Source organism: Lineus longissimus, chromosome 9 (genome assembly GCF_910592395.1).
Source record: "Lineus longissimus chromosome 9, tnLinLong1.2, whole genome shotgun sequence".
NCBI classification, from domain to species: domain Eukaryota; kingdom Metazoa; phylum Nemertea; class Pilidiophora; order Heteronemertea; family Lineidae; genus Lineus; species Lineus longissimus.
In genome coordinates this window covers 13757223-13777472 of record NC_088316.1, presented here as the reverse complement: position 1 = coordinate 13777472, position 20250 = coordinate 13757223, and the positions used below count along the sequence as shown (strand labels likewise).

The 20250-nt window shown below is 40.3% G+C and overlaps 1 protein-coding gene across 10 annotated transcripts in view; it reads right to left on the bottom strand.

Annotated features, from left to right (window-relative positions):
• Nucleotides 1-638: 638 nt before the first annotated feature.
• LOC135493350 (microtubule-associated protein futsch-like) overlaps nucleotides 639-20250 on the bottom strand; it is an 85491-nt gene continuing 65879 nt past the window's right edge. For 5 of the 10 annotated variants that reach the window (XM_064780646.1, XM_064780648.1, XM_064780644.1 and 2 more), the window contains 11 exons: nucleotides 19668-19969; nucleotides 18422-18751; nucleotides 17096-18161; nucleotides 15706-16259; nucleotides 15264-15326; nucleotides 11332-11438; nucleotides 9748-9797; nucleotides 9100-9233; nucleotides 7364-8846; nucleotides 6857-7087; nucleotides 639-2644 (listed from right to left, as the gene is read on the bottom strand). In XM_064780646.1, coding sequence (XP_064636716.1) covers nucleotides 6897-7087; nucleotides 7364-8846; nucleotides 9100-9233; nucleotides 9748-9797; nucleotides 11332-11438; nucleotides 15264-15326; nucleotides 15706-16259; nucleotides 17096-18161; nucleotides 18422-18751; nucleotides 19668-19969 — 4280 coding nt within the window. In that variant the 3' untranslated portion in view covers nucleotides 639-2644; nucleotides 6857-6896. Of the gene's footprint in view, nucleotides 4287-6856; nucleotides 7088-7363; nucleotides 8847-9099; nucleotides 9234-9747; nucleotides 9798-11331; nucleotides 11439-15263; nucleotides 15327-15705; nucleotides 16260-17095; nucleotides 18162-18421; nucleotides 18752-19667; nucleotides 19970-20250 lie in introns of all 10 variants that reach the window. The other 5 variants (XR_010448221.1, XM_064780643.1, XM_064780641.1 and 2 more) reach the window with 5 other exon arrangements.

Here is a 20250-nt window from a genome sequence, read left to right as displayed (position 1 = left end):
GGGCTCCACACTGGAGATGACCCATTCACTCAGATTCAGTGAGGTCTCTTTTGGTTGTGATCACCTGATGGAGGGCTCCATACTGGAGATAAACCATTCGGTGCATGGACATCCCTTGGTTGTGATGTGATCCCCTGAGGAGGGTGGGCTCCACACTGGAGATGACCCATTTATTGAATCAGTGAGGACTCTTTTGGTTGTGATCACCTGATGGAGGGCTCCATACTGGAGATAAACCATTCGGTGCATGGACATCCCTTGGTTGTGGTGTGATCCCCGGAGGAGGATGGGCTCCATACTGGAGATGACCCATTTATTGAATCAGTGAGGACTCTTTTGGTTGTGATCACCTGGGGCTAAAGGAGGGCTTCATACTGGAGATGAACCTTTCAGTGTGGACTCTTATGGCTGTGGTCACCTGAGGGAGACGAACATTTCAGTGTAATTTGGCCAGGGAGGGCCTACTCAGTATAACGGAGAAATCAAGTATAAACGTCAGTCTTTTGAGGTCACCAGAGCCTGCCTTATCCCAATGCTTATTCCTCTTTTGCTGTGGTAAAGTTATTTATGCCTTGTTCTTGCAATGCCGCATAAATAGTTGTTTATTTCAGGAAAAGAATGAACAAAATATTTTTTTTTTCCAAAATGTCAATGTATTTGGTATTCAAACATATACAACGATACAATGTTTCACTCACATGAGAAAAACAAGACCCTATTATTTTAAAACATAATACCAATAGATGCATAAGAATAGTAAGTTGTCAGGCGGCCAAGGATTATTACTTTAAGTGATCTATTCCCAACATATGGTTGTGACTTTGTCCTCGATTGACAAATTCGGCTAAACGGAAATTAGAATGAAACGCCATGCAGGGACTTGTAGAGATGAGGGTCATTTGCTACTTGTAATAATTTCTGACTTTTCATAGTAAAAGCGTACAAATCAAGTATCAAATCATAACATACAATGGTCAAATGTATAAACATAAACAAAAGTTTTTATGATGACGTTTTGGTATTTCTTGTTGTGTAAATATTATAAATGTGGCTTTTGATGTTAAACGTTGTAATAAAGTTTGCATCGATTATTCAAAGAGGATGAAAATTGTACATTGTAAAAAGTGCATTACAAAGAATTATTAAGTCAACCATGCACACTAGTCAAAAAGTTGTGACAAGAATTTCTTGACTATTTGGGACCAGTGATTATGGATGTTGCCATGTTGCTGAAATGATTTAGACTAAGGGAGTGTTACATTACTCCTCGAGTCTAAAGTGCCCCGTACATTTTCTAGAGCATTCAAGATTATTTCTCTATACAGGAATTCCATAGTGCAGGCCCAGCATTTATACCTCGATACACTCTTCTTTTAATGATAGATCATAAGATTTAGAATGAACATAACAATTGGCAGCAGAATTGAATGATATCTAAAACTGTACTACTACATTCTTGTGCTAAACATGATCTAGATGTATTGATGCATATATTAGATAATATCAACAGTGAGAGAGAAACAGTATGCAAGTGACTGTATTAAAGGGGGACTATAGGCATGAGTTAGGGGGTCAAATTGGTGGTCTTCAGGTGAATTATATGCACAGTTCGGGGACTTGTTTGTGTATGGTTCAGTTCTTTCTCGTGCAAGCCTGAATGGTTTTGATGTACGGTGAGATAGGAGAGACCCCTACTGGCGACTTTGGGTAACTTTATCTTGCCTACCTGGCTACTGCCTATAGTCTCCCTTTCAATATATACTCAAACAATAAACAAGAGGCGTCAAAACCCTTGGAGAATCAACATGGTCTCCCTCAAAATGATCTAAAATCCATTGAAATTTGTTGCCTCCTGACAATAGAATATCCATCTATTGTTTTATGGTCTACAAAATCTTCAGACTACAGGTCCTGTACACATATCATTTGCATACTGTTTTTAGTAAACTGTTGTTAAAATGAATATGAACATATTTACACAAATACATATATTTACAGATTTCAATAAAAGTGAGCCCCATACAAAAATTTCCTACTTTTGGCATTCATTATACATAAAGGCTGCAAATGTTAGTTTATGCATGTTGTGCAGCATACTATCTAATTCAAAAGTAAATAACCAACAGCATTTCGTAAATTTAAAAGCTTTTGAATGCAAAAATTTCTCTTCACATCTCAAATTTACGAAATATTAGCATGGCAAAACTACAAAATTTTGGTATTCACATTTTCATTCATAAAGCAAAAACATAACTTGAATACTATTCATGAGAAATGTCAAGTAAGAAGACATAATAAGAAGTGGTTATTTACTTTTGAATATGAGAGCATCACGTATAAAATAAGCCTTAATTAGGCCATATAAAACTGTTATCATCTTTCGAGTTATCCCACGATAGTCCTTGTGCAATTAGGACAGAGTTTCTAACCACAGAGTCTCTGAATCTGTCCACTATTGAATCTCACTGAAACTAATCACTTGTCAAAGCAATCTCTTCAATAAACTGTCATGGTTCTAGTATTCACAAATTGTCTTGTATTAATTATTACTGGACTATATTCATTTTTACTGGACTATATATACTCGTTTTCATGCTGGACTAAACACTGTGGATGCAGGACTACACACGACTGTACTTCATCCCTGAAAAAGAAAATGATTAGGGTATTAAGAAAATTGGCGAACATTACAGAAATTGCTTGTAAAATGTTGAGGTTATTTTGCCTGAAAATCCAAACAATCACAACATATGCATGAAGATAAACAAGTTCCATTTGTATGAGGTCATCAGCTGCAATGTGTACCATACAATATTAAAAAAGAATGGGCGAAATGATTTCAAAATCATGCCTGAAACTTGATGCTCAGCTCAAGGACCTATAATGACTTTGCACAGATGATGAAGAGCTCTTTACTTCAGCAGCTGCCAGTTTTAAGTATTTTCTGCGAGTTATTTGCACTGGACATGCATAGAATACATTTCAATTTGAAATTGGACGGGGATTTTTTGAGGCAATCAGAAAATCCAACAACCAATCAACCCACAGACTGCATGTACATCATGTACATGAGTGAATTTTTTTACTTCTTCCCAATACAACACTTAAGGTTGCAAGACCTCTATTAAAAGGGTACGCCGTTCGTATTGACATGTGGCTCAGATAATTAGAAATGCATGCAGTTATCATCCATACAAATTAGTATTATCTGTCAATACACAACGGCATTGTTGAAATTTTTATATTCTGTATGACAAATTTTAAATTTCTTACTAACAGTGCAGGCCATTAAAGCACAATAGTCCATAACATGACAATACAAACACTTCACTTCAAACAATTTCAGACAAAGTCATAATCTCACAAAAATATTTGATTTTTTACTTGACATCAAACCACCAGCACAGAGAATATCCAGTAATTTAGAAAATAAACCCTCTCAGGACTGTGGGGCAGGCTAATGACATGAAGCTTTGGTTTTATTCAATGAAAATGATCACCAGCCATTCTGAAGTTTTAACTTGTGCAACAATTTGAACTAAACCTACTCAAAAAGCATCCCATTCCAAAGAATCTGGCGCTAAAAGATACAAAATATCACCAGAACAAAGCAACCACTAAAATTAATAGCCACCACCAAAATTATTATTTAATACGTGCTAAACTATGAGTATATTAGCATTCCCAGTGAAGTTTTTAATTGTTAACCAGCATCACAGAGGACCTACTCCCATAACACCAAGTCCCATAAGTGGCTAATTGGTACATTTCTAAAGTTACCTGACCATCCAGATCAGAATCCCGAACCAAGTCAAAAAATACACAAAATAAGCACTGAATTGCCTTACCCTTCTAGGACTGACAAAGAAGGCCACCACTTTCCCACCATTTTCACCCTTCAATTGGGCATGCAACTTTGAAATAATATCGATATTCATGTGGAGATGCGTTTTTTTAATCTACATGTACTAAACCATTTCAACAGCCTGTACCCATATTTTAAGAATTCTTTAGATGAATTACAAGACATGCAGATAACCTTCTCAAAAAAGAGTGTATAAGGTATAAAAGTTAGTACAACCATCAGTGCATCTCAAGACTTCAATACAATGGAAATTATGCCCAGTGACAGATTAAACAAGAATTTGACCCTTGTCTTGCATTCAGTAAAACGTGACTACGATATGATCAAGTCCCCCTGGTCCGCAGTCCTGAAAGGGTCAAACAAACTACATCATTTGTACATCTATAATGTCAGTAATCTTACCGGGTTCATTACACATAGACTAGAAAGCAGGAACAGAAATAGGAGTTAGTCTCAAGCATAGCTAGAAATATGGCACATACATTCCTAAATCGGTATCAACACACAAGTTATCGGAACTCTAACTTGCAGCCCTAAAATTGACGGTTCATAATTGGCACATGCAAGCTTTTCCATATCCAGAAAGGCGTGGAGGTGGCAGGATGGGGTGTTTTGACGTTTCCGATTAATCAAAATTTATGGATATGGGGGGAAGCATTCTTATTGGAGGGAAGAAAAACTTCACACCAACGCATTGATGATAAGGTGGGTCGGAGGAACGGAGATACGATTACTCTGGGAATCCATATTAATGAGGTAAAGGGCAGGAACAGATCTGAATTCGAGAATATTTCAAATGCGCCAATTAAGGATCAAATGTCAAGATATGATATTGTTTGAGATAATATATGAGAAAATGAGAATGATTTAAGGTACGGGTGTAAGGTATCCAGACTGAGCCAAAACTACAGATATTTCAAATGTTAAAGTGATATCAAAGTTTGTAAGTGAGTTTAATATGTGTTGACTAAAACAATGTATGTTTATTTTTCGCCTGTTGTGAAAAATTAAACATACTTGTGGTGTGGTTAGAACTAAGGGTGAGGTAGGGAGATTATCAGAGCAAATTTTGAAAAAGAATAATCAAGTAAACAAATTTGATGTACATCAAAATACAATTTTTGATCTAAATGGTTGATTTAGGATGGAAGGTGTAATTGACAAAAAGGTAATGAAGTAATGAACAAACTCAATCAAGAGATGAGTAATTAGTTCTCTGAGTATTTATTATTAAGAATCTCGAGGGGAGGATGGTATAGGTACTAGCAGAAACCATCATAAGGGTGTAAGGCTTACATGTAGGCAGGTTTAAGTGTTAATTTAAGGCAGAATTTGCATTTTTTTGGCACAATATAGGTATAAGAATAGGAATTTCATAACAGAAATGACAATATTCAAATCAACCTTCATAGCAAAATGTAGTATCTTCCAAATTGAAGGACTGAAGTTGAAGCATGAAAGACAACATGAAAAGCTTGTGCAGCAAAGAATATAACAAACATTAGAAGCAACAATTAGAGTAATTAAGAAGCAGATTGAAATCGTACATACCACTGCAGAAATATTCTGAAAAAACTGCCAATTAATATCTAAATTGATTGACTCAGCCCCCCCCTTCTTCTTGACAGTAAACAATAGATAATAGTCTGTACCTTAACTTAAACATGGAACCTTTATTGAAAGTTTCTTCCCTGATAGAAATTGTTATGTCGAATCTACCCTTAGTTTGAATAAAGTGCCCCAAATCTGACTGGAGATGGAGTCACCGAAAGCCATATTTCACAGCTGCAACAATCACAATACCACTTAGTAAGCAAAACCAATAGTGCCAATTCCATAGCCAAGAGGCGATCACATTACAAGAATATGTTAAATCAATTACTGATATATTAGTATACCATATAAGTTCAAGGATAACCTTTCATTATTCCAGGCCATAGTATGGTATTTCAACTTGGCGTCTTCCCCAGGCAAACTGCCTTGAATATCGACATCAATTTTCAACTCACACACCGCATTAAATATTATTAATGACACGAAAGCAAAAAGCAAATTAGTACGGGTAATATGTTAGTAAGACAGTTCAAAACTGGTTACTTCAATGTCTTTGACCACAAGTTTGCTCTTGAATCGCATGTATCAATCTGCACCATCGTGAAATATTGATTTCATTCAAACATGATCAGAATCAGTGCAAATTTCTGATCGTAAATGTACATGATTCTTGCAAACTTGAGGTGAAATGCAGCAGACGTTATGTCAATCCTGTCAAAAGCAGGTCACCAATATGATAACACTAATAAAAAAACCTTCTCCAGTTGTAAAAACCAGCAATTTTGATTCAGTTTAGGACTGAGACGATTTTAAATTGTCAGAAAATATATTATTCACCAATGTATCATGAAACAGATGGTACCATATCAAATTGATGATAACATCAGATATCAGTGACTGGAAGCTTCAATTTGTACTGACAGAGCCTCTACTATACCGGGTACTAGGGGGATTAAGGAACTTTACTCTGGGAACGAGAACGACTTCAACTCAAAGTGGTGCTGCAGTGGTACAAGGAGAACCACTTCAAAGGTTAATTTGTGAAAATGTCCAGATAAAGAAAACCTAGACATCTATCCATGAAAATTAACAAAATCACATCGGTAAGAATGCACTAGCGGGCCAATCACAAAGTCCTATTCCAAGTTGTGGCCAACTTTCACAGCCTGGAACATGTCTTCAAAATTTCCAGCTAGTGGGGGCTATAAAATGTTCAAACACAAAATTCACAAATTTATCAAAGTTCTCAATCTGGATATTTTTTTCAAATAACCTCTACGAAAACCTCTCTTTGGACCTCTCTGAAGCCATCTGAAATTCAAGTCATTCTCGTTCTTGTAAATTCCCATGACCTCACTATTATGTGGACAGAAACAAGGCAAACAGCCACAGAGACACAGAAGGACAGTGGTGCACAAATAAAGGACAGTCTAGTACCTTACACCCTAGTGATGAAGACAGTGATGCTGGCGATAGCTCAGAATGTCCCCATAAAAGAGATACCTTCGTCGTTACTGTAGCAGTTTTGGCAATGTAAGCGGCTCCCGCGCACCCTGACATCAGCACCGGCTTGTCCTGTCCCCAGGCGCGTGTGGCACACGCAGCAGCGGAAACACTGCGTGTGGTAGTAAAGTTGGAGGGATTCAATCACCATCGCAGCACCTTGACCTGGAAAAGTTCAATAGGCTCAAAACGAAAGCACAACTTTTGGGGCACAAACATCTGATGTGAACATCTCTATCAAGAGGCTAACTCTCAATTGTCTAAAAAATCAGGATACTGACATCTATCAGATGGGATTGTGATTCTGACATCAACTCCATTTCTACAACCATACAGAGGTCATATCAGAATTGAAGGTACCGTGGTACTACAGAAATGCACCAAATAGGGGACCGAAGGACTCATCTAAACCATGGAAGTGCTTGTATTGTTCCAACTTACCTAATTCTTTCATACAATGAGAGCATTTGTGTTTACCACTGACTGATATCACTGGCTCAGCAGTATTTGCTCCCCCAGGGAGTGGTGCCCCACGAGGCGGTTTGGCAGGGGCAGGCCCAGCAGGTCGGGCCTGAGCAGAGGGAGCATAACTCGGTTGATCTGACCGTTCTTGTCTCGGTGCCGGGTGATGTTGTGGATATCTTGCTTGATACCCAGGGTGTCCACCATCGTGATAATCTTGCGGTGGACCTTGCCCAAACTGAGGAAAACTCTGACTTTTTGTCATTGACTGAGGTTCATAGTAATCAGCATTGTTCGACTGTTGTGATTTTTGTAGCGGGTCCCCTGGCTGCCGCATATCAGGCATTGTTCGTGAATTGTTTAAATCTCTTGGCATCGACTGTGATCGGTCGCCAGGTGCCTGATAAAATGGACTTCCACCCATACGATCGTCCATTAATCTAGGATGACCTTGACTCGGTGAATAACCTTGACCTTGGTATGGTTGCCCCTGTTGACTACCACGGGGTGACCCATGCAGCTCCCGCTCATTCATCTCAGCTTGTCTACGCCGTTCAGCCTCTTCAATCAGCCAGTTACCTCGGCTGACATCCTTAGGTTCACCTGTAGTTTTTTTATGTTTTGGTTGGATCCAGTCCTCACGTGGTTGAGCCCGCGGCGCAGCCCCTACATCCTTTAATCTCTCCTTACTCAGTAACTCCGGTGCAGTATGAACCACTGGTGAGTCTTCTGGCGTATAATCACCTGACCGACCAAGAGATTTCCGGTTAATGTTCATGACGTCATCCCGACGCAGGAATTGCGGGCTCCCTGGAGACTGAGCCTGATTATGACCAAGGGGATTCTTGGCAGGCACCAGAGGACTTGAGGCGTCACGTCTCTTTGGTTGTGGGATACTCCTGTCACGTATATCATCCTTTGTAATCGGATGAGCACTGATCGGACCCTTTTTATGCGTCTTGGGACTTCTCACATCCCGTCTACCAATAAGCGGACTGGCCGACAAAAATTCACCCTTAGGGGTCACCACCTTTTCCTGGGGGTGTCCTTTCTCTGGTACTCTAGAATCTGGGGTGCGGGGACCCCGCCCATTTGATGGCGGCTGCCCGTAATATCTATCCGGGGACATCATATGCCCATCCAAGTAAGCCGGGTCATACATACGACCTTCCTCTTGTGGCGGTTGGCTATAATTTCTCGGCTCTGCCGACACCTGAATCTTGTGTCGTTGTTGGACTGGCAGCGTATCAGGTCGCTGTCTCGGCTGATCTTTCCAGCGCCGATTTTCTCGTTCCCGGTCTGCTTGTAATCGTTCCAACTCGAGCTCTTGTTGTCGCTGCCATTCCGCCATTTCTTGTTCCCGTTTGATACGATCTGCCTCCTCTTGCTGTTGCTGCCGTTCTCGCTCCAGCGCCCTTTTTCGTTTGTGCTCTTCCTCCATTTGCTGCTGTCGTTGTTTTTCCTAAAAGAATTTACAAAGGACCAATCAGAAGTTGCCTTCTTTCAATTAACGCCACCTTTTCTGATTTCAAAATGAGGGCGTGGTCCAGTGTGGCCTAGTGGTTAAGGTCTCAGACTCACATCAACTGAACATTACGGGTCTGATACCTCAACCAGATACCAGACACACTCCACACCTCAAAATGGTGCCCAACTGTAGTGGCATGTAACTTTATTGCTCACAGGAGTGGATACAGGAGAAGAAGACACCTCACCTCTAAATGTCGTTTCTGCGCCTCCTGAGCTATGCGTCGCCTCTCCTCATCCTTCTGTCTCTGCTTGTCCTGCTCGTCACGTTCGAGTCGATTACGTTCCTTATCCTTCCGGTATCGTTCCCACTCTTCGGCTTCTGCAAGTAAATGTAAATGGACAAGTTTACAAGCAAGAATCGCAATATAAGCATACTCCTTGCCAAAAAATTTGTCTTTAAATATTTGAAGATTGCGAGATTTAGAGCACAGTTTGAAAGCTGAATGCATTTACAACAAGCTGGGCAAAGTTGCGAAAATTGTCACTTGAGTGAAATAAACGATACCTCGGAATAAATCACCAACTGAAAATATAGAGGTAACAGCGTAATAGATTTCAACCCACAATGAGCTGATTCGTAGGCATATTTTCCAATCAGCTACCCTATATTCTTTTCACAAACATTCAAACATTTCTTCAAAGCAACATTATCTGTACAGTAGATTAAATTTTATAGCTTTGGTGACGACCATGCAGGGGTTAGTGAAGTGATTGTAAGGTGCACTTCATGCAATGATTCGTTTAGTGATATGTACAGCTATCATTCTTGGATGAGACGAAAATCAAGATTTATCTTAGATGGAAACACATCCTATTTGATGATCTGTGTTTACCTTGTCTGGCCTTCTCTTCCATTTCATAGTCAAACTCATCAGTCTCTGGCCTGAAATACAATATGAAATGTATGAAAGGTACAAGCCAAAGAATCTTCATTCATGTCGCCAAATGACATTTTTCTGGTGTTCCATACATTGCAAATTTTAAAGGCTATCTCTCAGATGCCAGGTTGGGCCGAAGATCACTTCTGCAAATCAGGATAGACTCCCTTATTTCAGAAGGATTAGCGGACTTCATTGCACTAGGATTTGGCCAAAATCAGGAATCGAGACAGGGTCTATCTTATACTGGAACGTTGAGATGGGTAGCCCTTTTCCCCATCACACGAGAAGAAGACCATTCATCTCCTATCACAGGTCCCAAATCATGGTAAAGCAAAGCCTTGCAGTCTTTTTTTGTTTTATTCGCGGCTTTCCTTTGAGAATGTTGACAAGTACAGGTGTCTGAATCTGATGGAATATCTTTGAAATAATTAGTCACAACAAAAATCCACAGCGATATCCACTGTTATGGACAGTATCAAACACCACAATAAAAGGACTACACAAATATGTGAATATCTCACTATTATTGTTATCATTACACATTTTCTAGCTTGTCAAGAAAAATCTAACATTTGATTACTATTATCTTTCCGCATACATTTAATATTTACTCGGTAAATTAGGTGAAATTATTGGTGCGGAATTTCTGCCGATATTTCTTTAAGGTCACGATAACCTGAATACTTTCCAGGGGAGCGGATACAATTGACATAAAGTAAAACCAAATCAAGCTAATTTTGAGAAAGAACTAGAGTCAAGTTAAATGAGGGCAGTAATTGTGTCAGACAGTACAAATAGAAAGGACTGTCTGGCCCTGTAGACTGTGTTTTTTATTCCATGTTTTAGGTCTGTCGCACAGTAGTACTGCAGCCCTGTACGAATTCAATTCTGACAATTTTTCCATATTGGGCAAGTGAAAGACACTTTTCTTGACCAATTCTGATGAAAAATATGTTCTCTTCTCCAAGAATTTCAAAATACAATCACATCAATCAAAACTCCTACGAGGTTCCTTGGACATGAAAGAGCTCTTTACGTTGTTAAAAAGGAAAAGGTTTTCAAACAGGAAGTCATTCCACAAAACTTACCATCCATAGGAACTTCTCCAAGGCAACATGATACTGGGCCTATTAGAATAATTTGAAGAATAGATTTATCCTTCTTGTTTGTTTTTTATCAACCTCAGCCTCACATGCAGTTTCAAGTCGTCATTTCCACATTTTGTACTTTTTTCCCCAGCCTCACAGGCACACTACTGCATCACAGATCAGGTCTCAGAACTTTGAAAGACCATTGCAATCGGACACATTTGAAAGTATATTTGATTGCATGGGAATAAGGTCAACATACCAAACTTGAACTCCTTAGGAGAGTCTTATTCCCTTGTGAAAGGCATAGACTAAGTCAACTTTGAAGAGAGACTGCTCAGGGGTGGAGGGGTTTACACGCAGAGAAGCTTTAAGTAGATGTCAAGCTTCTTTTGGCTTTCACTGGAGTAACGTCCGCCAATGTCCCTTAGGCCTAGCTAACACGTACCTATCAGTTATAGCCCATTCTGGAATGCTGCCGTTCTTCAAGTCCTGTAGCTTCCGCATCTCCGTGTTACGGATTGCTTGGTGCATGTGGTCGTTCTTCTCAATATCCTGAAAATACACAAATCTGAACATTTTAAAGGAAGTTTTCACACATCAGCCCAAACAGGTCACATGGTCATCAACATTGCCTGAAAATGGCAAAGGTGAAACTATCGGGACTGCTCGTTGAATATGCTCACACTCAGAGAAGAAAGAAAGCCTCATGACTGAGTGGGTTAAACTATTTAAGACTCTCAAAGATAAACGGCAGGTTTTTCAATGGACGAGTAAATATGTTTGGAGGAATTGAGAATCTTCTGGTGACAATTGTGACCCTCTTGACACAAATCAACGAAGGTGGAACGTAACAGGAATTCCGCACGTAATTTGAGAAGATCATCAAATAAGAGAACATCACAATATACTGCGTGCGCAAAAAACTCTGTTTGATTTATTTTGTTTGAAATTACATGGCCGAAATTTTCCAAAATCTAAAAATACACGTAAGGTTGCTTCATTATATAAATTCCTAAATTATCTATCATTTCATTCATTTCATGCTCTTAAGCTGAGATAGATCATGCAGAAACAAATTTCGAATGAGTTTTTTTAGAACACCCCGTAGTATGATAAAATGTAAGGAATATGCAGTTACATATGTATCAGAAACAGGGCTCATAGGTTAACACAGCATGTCAACCACTGGTATGATTGCAACAAACCTGTAGTAGATGTTCAATAACAATCAGGGTTGTGAGAACCAGACAGGTCTTTTTCAAATTCATCCAAGTTCTTTTAAATTTGGTAACCCTAACATTTCACCCAGACCATAATTCACATTTTGAACAAATACAATGAAGACAAGATACCCATAATTGGATCACCAATCTTCATATCGATCTCCCAAAAAGACTTCAATTAAGTATCGCAACAATGTTTTCAGTTCAGTAGGCCTATTATCGAAAAATAGAATAATGTTCGAGCAAGATACGTACTTCACATTAATTACATCAAATTGTTTAGAACAAACTATCACTTTCACTCTAAACTTCTGTAATCAAATTGCCTGATATTGAAAGTTTAACAATATTGTCGCCTACTATAAACATTTTGAGAACAAAACGTCCCAAATATTTTAGAAATTACGTTTATGTTCGCACATACCAGTGAGTTTTGGAGAACTATCTTCTCAATAAAATTACTCAATTAAATACTCTAAATTGCCCACCCAGAATAGCACTTGATATTGCCCACCAGGATTATTAGAGGGCCTGTTCATGTATTACCTGAACAATGGCCTACTAGTACTAGGTCACACTGATCTAAGGTCACACTGACCTACTTTTTTGTAAACAGGTCATCAACACAGAGTGAACCAGTTGTATCTGCATTTTTGTAAAAACAGACTGGTTCAATCCTGAACGATAACACGGTTAACTCACCAAGTTTGCTTGTTCAGCATTCAACATACTAACACTATAATCAATACTTTGGGTAGACAAAAACTTGACATCAACCTACATTTTTCATGCAGAAATTATTCAGGTTTTATGATCTGTCAAGGCCGAATGTGCAAAACCACAGCTGATGCATCAATTTGCCTTGGAGCTTTTCTGATAAAGTGAAACCATTTGCATCGGGGTTCCGGCAATCTAGACAAGCTTTATCCGCTTCTTCCGAATAAGATCAATCAAGTTGTCCTTGGCAATTAAAGGCTGATGAATCCCCTTATGATATCATATTGATATTGCCAAGACCTGGATAAATAGAACTTGTTCTAATGATAAGAAATAATTGTCCAAACCGACTGACGAATAAAACGATTTAAAAATAGGGTTAATGTGTTTACACCAATGTCATGAACTACAATTAAAGTGATTGACAGGTACATTCAGATCAATGAAAAACTTAATTAAAGAGAGCAAGTGAAATAAAATTGAATGAATGCTTCTTATTGTCGATATGTTATTATGTTGATTGTCAATTTATGGCACCTGACCAAACACTTATTCAAGATATCATAATGTCATTGATTTGATTGACTGCTATAAGGCCTTGAAAGGAAGCCGCAATTGTCATAAAAGCCACCGTAGTATGCCGATATATACTCGCAACTTCTTCAGATGAAAAATCGGTGAGTTCAAAGACTTGACTGGACACACTTTTCTCGCCAAAGATTGTATTGTAGAGTTTGAGATGGGACAGTTTGACATCGCTTAATCTTACATTTTCTTCTGCTGTTGGCGGATACCACTGGACAGTACTAAACCATTACATAACCAAGTAGGGACTTCTATTTCAAACCGCATAGAAAATCACAGTCAAACCACAGAACCTATCAACTTTGAACTCTTAATCAATAAGGAAATTCATTAAATCCTAAAGTTACGAAAGAACCCAACTTACCCTTGGAGTCAAAGTTTTAGCCCCAGGTGATGTTACTTCCACATGTCCATTTTCCATAGGCAACGTCTGCGTGGAACACAAGTGACACCGACAGGTCTTCAAACGGTGGTTTGGACGATGATTTCGCATTTTGTCAATGATTTTCAATAAGTCACACAAATCTCACTAACACAATATTCCATCCCTGACTATCACTTCAGAATGTCAGCCCGAGATTGTGGAAGTCAAGAATGTACGTTCGGCTCATGTCATTCTACTAACACGCGGGGTAGTCCCACTACGCAATGATTTCTCGATGACAATACAAACAATCGAACACTCAAGCAGACGATCAACAATACACAGTTAATTTGCATATTCATGGGATAGATTATATATAGGTTGATGATACACCTGGTCATGGGTGACCTCATTTTGATACCAGGTGTGACAGCCACCTATCACCCCTATCACAATGGACTCTGCTGCTCCTGGCTCCTGCCGATTATCAGAGGACGCAACTTAGTATCAAAGACGGAATGCAGAAACACAATCGGCTGAGAAACCTCCGTAAGAAGACACCCAAGGATGAGAAAACAACCAACAATCCAAAGCCATAATCTCCGTGATCTCTCAAAACAGAACAGAGATTTCTGTCAGATAAAATTTGAAGAAGATTAATGGGGGTCATGACTTCCTAGTAAGGGACAATTTCAAACCCTTCGTAGCTTTGGGGGAGGATGTAGGATACTTTATTGTCGTTTCCCGGTTCTTTTCATGTGGCTGACCTGACCCACCATATGAGTCCGGGCTCATGCTTGGGCCCTTTGGAGCGAAGCTTAATAAGCAGGAGGTCAAAATTTACCCCTTTTACTTTCAAGATGGGGATTTTCTTGCAGAAATGAAATTGGTTCATGGAAAACTATTGCCTTACTTTGGCAATAGCTCTCATGACCAATCTTCCAAGCAACATTGGTGCAGATAGTTGACACAAAATGTGGTGGCCAGTGGGCACTGAACAAGAATAATTATCTCCAGCTCGATAATTTTGTCTTGGTTTCAAGGTTCCCTCACCAGTCATAAAAGAATATCTTAACCACACAGTAAGCGTTTCCCTGCTCGTTTAATGATTGGGTCCGATATCACACATGTTGGGGTGGGCTGGTGGCAGTTAGATAAGGTTCCCTGGCATTCACAACGATAATTACTAATTCTTCACAACCAATTTAGCACGTAGCCAACCTGTGAAGAAAATCAATCGCCCACAAACTTGTTGGAAAATTGCAATGAATTAATTTTTTCATGTCTTTAAAGGGCCAGTACATCTATTGGAAAGTGGTAAGTGAGTGCATGAAGGGGAATGTACACAAACATTTTTCCCAGAGCACCTTGTGCACATTAGATATAGCATATCTGTGGCGTCCTCTACACAGGAAATTTGAACCTCAACCATCTCAGTATCTTTGCCAAAGACATCCTTTAAATTTACATAATGGTAAACCGTCTTACCTGAGGATTGATTTCTTCGAGGCTGTTGCCTTCTCGTAACCTCTGACCTTTTGCAAACAATTCCTGAAAAGAGAAATTTATAATCTGTTCTAACATTTAGCCCTACAACACGACACTAAAATAGGATGCACCAAAACTACTATGACGGGGTGGGAGGGGAGGGGAGGGCAGTCTAGTTGTACCCATTCTCAAAGATAGTCTTTCTGTTACTATAGGGACATCTTTGGACTTGGGTTCCGTTTAATCTTATACTCAGCTGCGCGTTTTAATGGCACCGGTGTAGGGCCTATATAGCTGTAGGGCCTATATAGCCGACATAGAAACATCCCCGAGTGGGACTGGCATACACTGCATTGAAAGCATGTGGCAATGGAGTCCTCTTCCGGCATGTATAGCACTGTACACTTGTAGGCCTACACTGTGATTATATCTCTGTACTCACCTGATTCTTGCGTTCTTGTTCCCGCCTCCAGTCTTCCCTCTTCCTCTTCTCCTCCTCAAGTTTACTGGATGTGAAATGTCTGTTGGTCTTTTTATTCACATCACCATTGCTATAATCCGACGGCAAGGAATCGCTATCACGCCTAGGGGCTGCGGACGATTTCACACTTCCAATTTTCGGATCGTAGAACATTGGAGCGGGATCAGTGAACGAGTCATATCGAGATTGTTCCGCTGAATCCAATAATTTACTCGGAGATTCAAACTGAGGCTTTGTATGGCTTGCAGCTTCGGCCCAACGGGCAGTCGACTCTTCCCGCTCACGTTCTTGGCGAGCAGGCGACTGGGCCCGCCATGGCGGCGTCTCGGCGCCAGATTCTAAGATACTGTTATTGTTACTGCTACGTGGGCTATCCTTTTTGAGCGAATCCAAACTACCGAATTTACGGATCTCTGACTTTTCCCATGGTAATTTTTTCTGCTTCGGCTTTTCTAACTTTTCCCAAAGTTTTTCTTCGTCTTTGCCACTTCCAAATGACATATCTAATGGTGGTACTGAAATCATTGCATCAATAGACAAAAAGATATTCAAAAGATAATGAAGACGAATAGCACCTACAAGTGATGTGAAGAGAACAAGTTTGGTGAAAGATAGGAGGTTGATGATGTTAGCCTTTTCAGGACTGTGACCCGCTACTTCTAACTTTGAATTGTAAGAGGAGTCCATATGTGACAATTCTTTTGATTTCAACTGGTCATAAACAGCGGAAAGTCATGCAGTCCTGAAGAAGCAAACAAACATCTTTATAGTTACGTTTAACGAGGCTCGGCTAAAACAAAATGACACAGGACAAGGCATCATTTGATCCTTGGAAACCATCCATTGGACTTCAACAGAACGGGATAGTTGGTAAAGAAGGGTTGGTAGGATGTTGAGAGCTTGAAAGCACCAGGGTGCCTGATGATTAGGTGTTGGTTACTATAGTGCCAGCATGCTACCATGCACTATATACAGGGGTAGCTGTTAGTCGAAAAGCTAGTCCAGTATCATGCATCAACCCTTAGAAGGACTGGTGGGAATCGCCTCAATTGAACTCCGAAATATCACAAACCCCTAACAGTCATAGTAGCTTAAAGATGCTGACTGTAAGGCAAATCCATTGGTCGGTACTAAGTGGCTTTTTTTATAAGCATAACCTAAGAAATTTCAGTGTTTGGAGGCATAGCCTACCTGCTAGTAAAAAGTGGCTATTTTCTAATGCATTACCCATTGGCATGATCAGCCAACATAATGTGACGATGCTAGCATGTGGCACCCAGTCCTTGAAAGGGTCAATTACTGCACTGCATTAAGCCCGTCCTGCTCTTGGTAACAAATCAAAATCTCTCACCCTTCTTGTCTTGGTCAAACTTCTCTGCAGAGTCATCATCGGCGCCCGGGCGAGTGTAATCCATTTTGTTTACATCCTGTTCGTTCTTATCACTTCCGGAACCAGAACCTCCATGTTGAGGTACAAATGGCCGAGGTTTAGGAAGATAGAGGGAGTTCTGCGGTTCTTTTTGACTCAGGTCAGCAGTACTGGAAGTTGTGCTAGAAGGCAGGCTACCTTCCGAGGTGAACCCGGTGTACGGTTTAGGTTTCGTCGTCTCGACATAGCCACCGTAAGGTTTAGGTTTTGACGTTAGCGATAGATCCGACCTTGGTGAATGATCCATGTAACGATCGTAGACCGAGTACGTCTTTTGGCCTGAATCCACGTCGTCCTTGGTGTCAAAGTTAAACAAATTATCAAATTCCTTCTCCTGGTCGATTTCCTTCACATACTTATCTAAATAAGACGGAGACTTGTACTCCTCCGTTTTTGAATCAGTTGTATCCTCCGAAGCAAATTTCTCCAGGAAGGCGTAATTTTTATGAGGTCTCCGCGGAGATGATGTTCTAGGTGAGACTTTCGGAAGCTTAGGACTGGGAGCGGGAGCAGGTTTTGTGCTGTATGGTATGGCAGGTTTGGGAGGCTCCTCTAAAGTCAGTTTGGGAGGTTCAGAATAAGACACCGGCTCCACACTCGGTTTCACTATGTCGCCATCAATACTATCCTCGACAAATGAAGACTTTGAACCATCCGACACTGCTGGCTTTAACTCAAAAGAACCACTGCTCTTAAAAACAGGTTTTTCATCTGATCTTTCTGATCTTTCTGAGCTTTCCTCTCTCCGATAATCTTTCCAGGAATCTTTTCGAGCCGGAGGAGAGTCAAAACTGTCTTGTTTTGAAAACGTTGGTTTCAAGTTCATGTTTAAAGTCACAGAGCTTTTCCGCGGAGTTCCTGGTAAACTGGTTGAGTCACTGTCCGACATAGCACTAGATGTTGTATATTTTGGCACATTATTTTGTTCATCACAGTTATTTTCACGTTTCTTTTCCATCGTTTGAATCATGGGCGACGTCTGCTTGAGCTGAAATATCAAAACAAATAGTGGTAATCTGAGGAGGTGTGATGATATCAGATCTTGTCACCAAAAGTTTGTCAACACAACTGGTCTTTTATATAATCAAAACCCATACTATCCCACTTGATTGACCATTGACTATACAATGCCTGTTTTTAATCAGTTTTGTTCAACAAATGAGCTGTAAAAATAAACCACAAACACCACTAGTTTTCATTTTCTACAGAAACCATAATTTTGTCGAACAGGCTTTTTTTGTATCTTACCCGACTTTTGTCTTCACGGCCCAAGATACTATTATGCCTCGACTCCATCTCATGTGTCTGTCGTTCCTCCTCCTCAGCCTCTGCCTCCAGTCGGTCCATGATCTCCTGCTCCAATCGCTCATCCTCCGAATTATAATCATCGAGATCAACCGACGCTTTTTCCCTCCGCAGCTTCTCTTGCGCATCCACAATACTCGGCATTTTCTTAAACCGGTTACTCAGCAGTGGTTTTCTTGCTTCCGGTTCAGTTGGTTTATCTGGTTCCCGTTCTGGTTCAGGCGCGGCTTCTTCCGGTTTTATAAGTTCTTCGAATATATCATCGTCATCATCCTGAATAGAAACAGTAAGAAATTAGACCATGAGAGGCATACTGGTTTTGACAATCCTAAATCTTCTCGACAATTTGCACATCCTACTTGAAATCAAACATCCGGAAAAAAAAAAGCCAATAACATCGACTACCTGCTCTAAACTAATACCCAAACAAAGAACTCACCAAAAGTATTGACATTTTGAAGCTATCAGTGGGCTCTGAGTCATCTGCTGTTCTGATCTCTAGATATACAAACTGATCTAAGCGAATCAATCCACGGGGAACGTTATATGCCCTTCCTCGTTAAGTCAAGAAAAGATTAGCCCTGGTGGGTACTAATGGACTAGACAATACCATACAAACTGTCCTCAACAGACCGGAAGGTAACACCAATGGTCAATCAGTCACCAACTTTGACCACGTTTGCACAAATGTTATGAATGAGCCACAAGGTATGACAAACATGTTGTTCACCACTTGCACAACCTGTTTCAAAATCAAAGGGGAACCCCAGGGAGTCCTTTTTATTTCGAGCGGGAAACAAAATTACACACGGCACAGAAGGCCATAAAACCCTTTAGATTCAGATGGTGTGACTGCATAATTAGCATAGAAGATGTTGTGGTGTAGTGGGTGGGACTCTCGACGAGCGGTCAAGAGGTCCTGGGTTTGATCCACACTGTCGCTGAGACTGTTCGCAGGTCTCTTTGTCTTACTTGCCTCTCTGCACCCAGGTGTATAAATTGGTACCGGTCAGAAATGCTCAGATTGTAGCGCTGGTTGAACAGCTCATCTGAGGTCTACTGAAAGGTTTCAGGACACACCCGGGTTAAAGTGTAGAGTCGGATGATAACCTCAATTGTAGTTGATATCAGAATATAAACCCAAAACTTTAACTTTTTTAGCGTGTGGGATGCGAGAAGAATTACCTACCACATCCTGAGGAATATCTTTCATCTCGAATGGCTTCTTTGCGACCGACGACTGCAGGGACGCCCTTCGTTGAGCAACAATACCAACAGGTGGCGTTGTGACAGGTTCATTCAGTTCCTCCGATTCAGTTATTGGGATGTCCACCAGGTGTCTCCCTCCTGTCAGCCGCTCTGACCCGGTACTTTTCCGTCGAATACCGTGAGCGTATTCACCGGTGCCAACACCTGGAAGAGCTCGATTTGCTTCAAAGGACAGTGAATTTCTTTTATAGCCCGGATCGGATAATTTCACTCTTGTTTTTTCTGGAACAATAGATAGGTTTCATCACTCAGACCATTTCACATTTATACACAGGCCTGTATTGGAATCAAGCTCAACTCCCTGGAGAATATCCAAGTTTCAGCTGTGTAACTTTTGTAAGTGTAACAGTGTTACTTCACTGTAATTGGTTTGTCTTAATTAATTCTTAGTTGTACTTTATTCGTTTGCAGCAGTTGGAACTTACAGGCACAAGCTATGCATGAGCAAGAGGAATGCAATGGTGTACAAGGTTGATTATGGTGCGAGATGTCTGTTCAAGAGG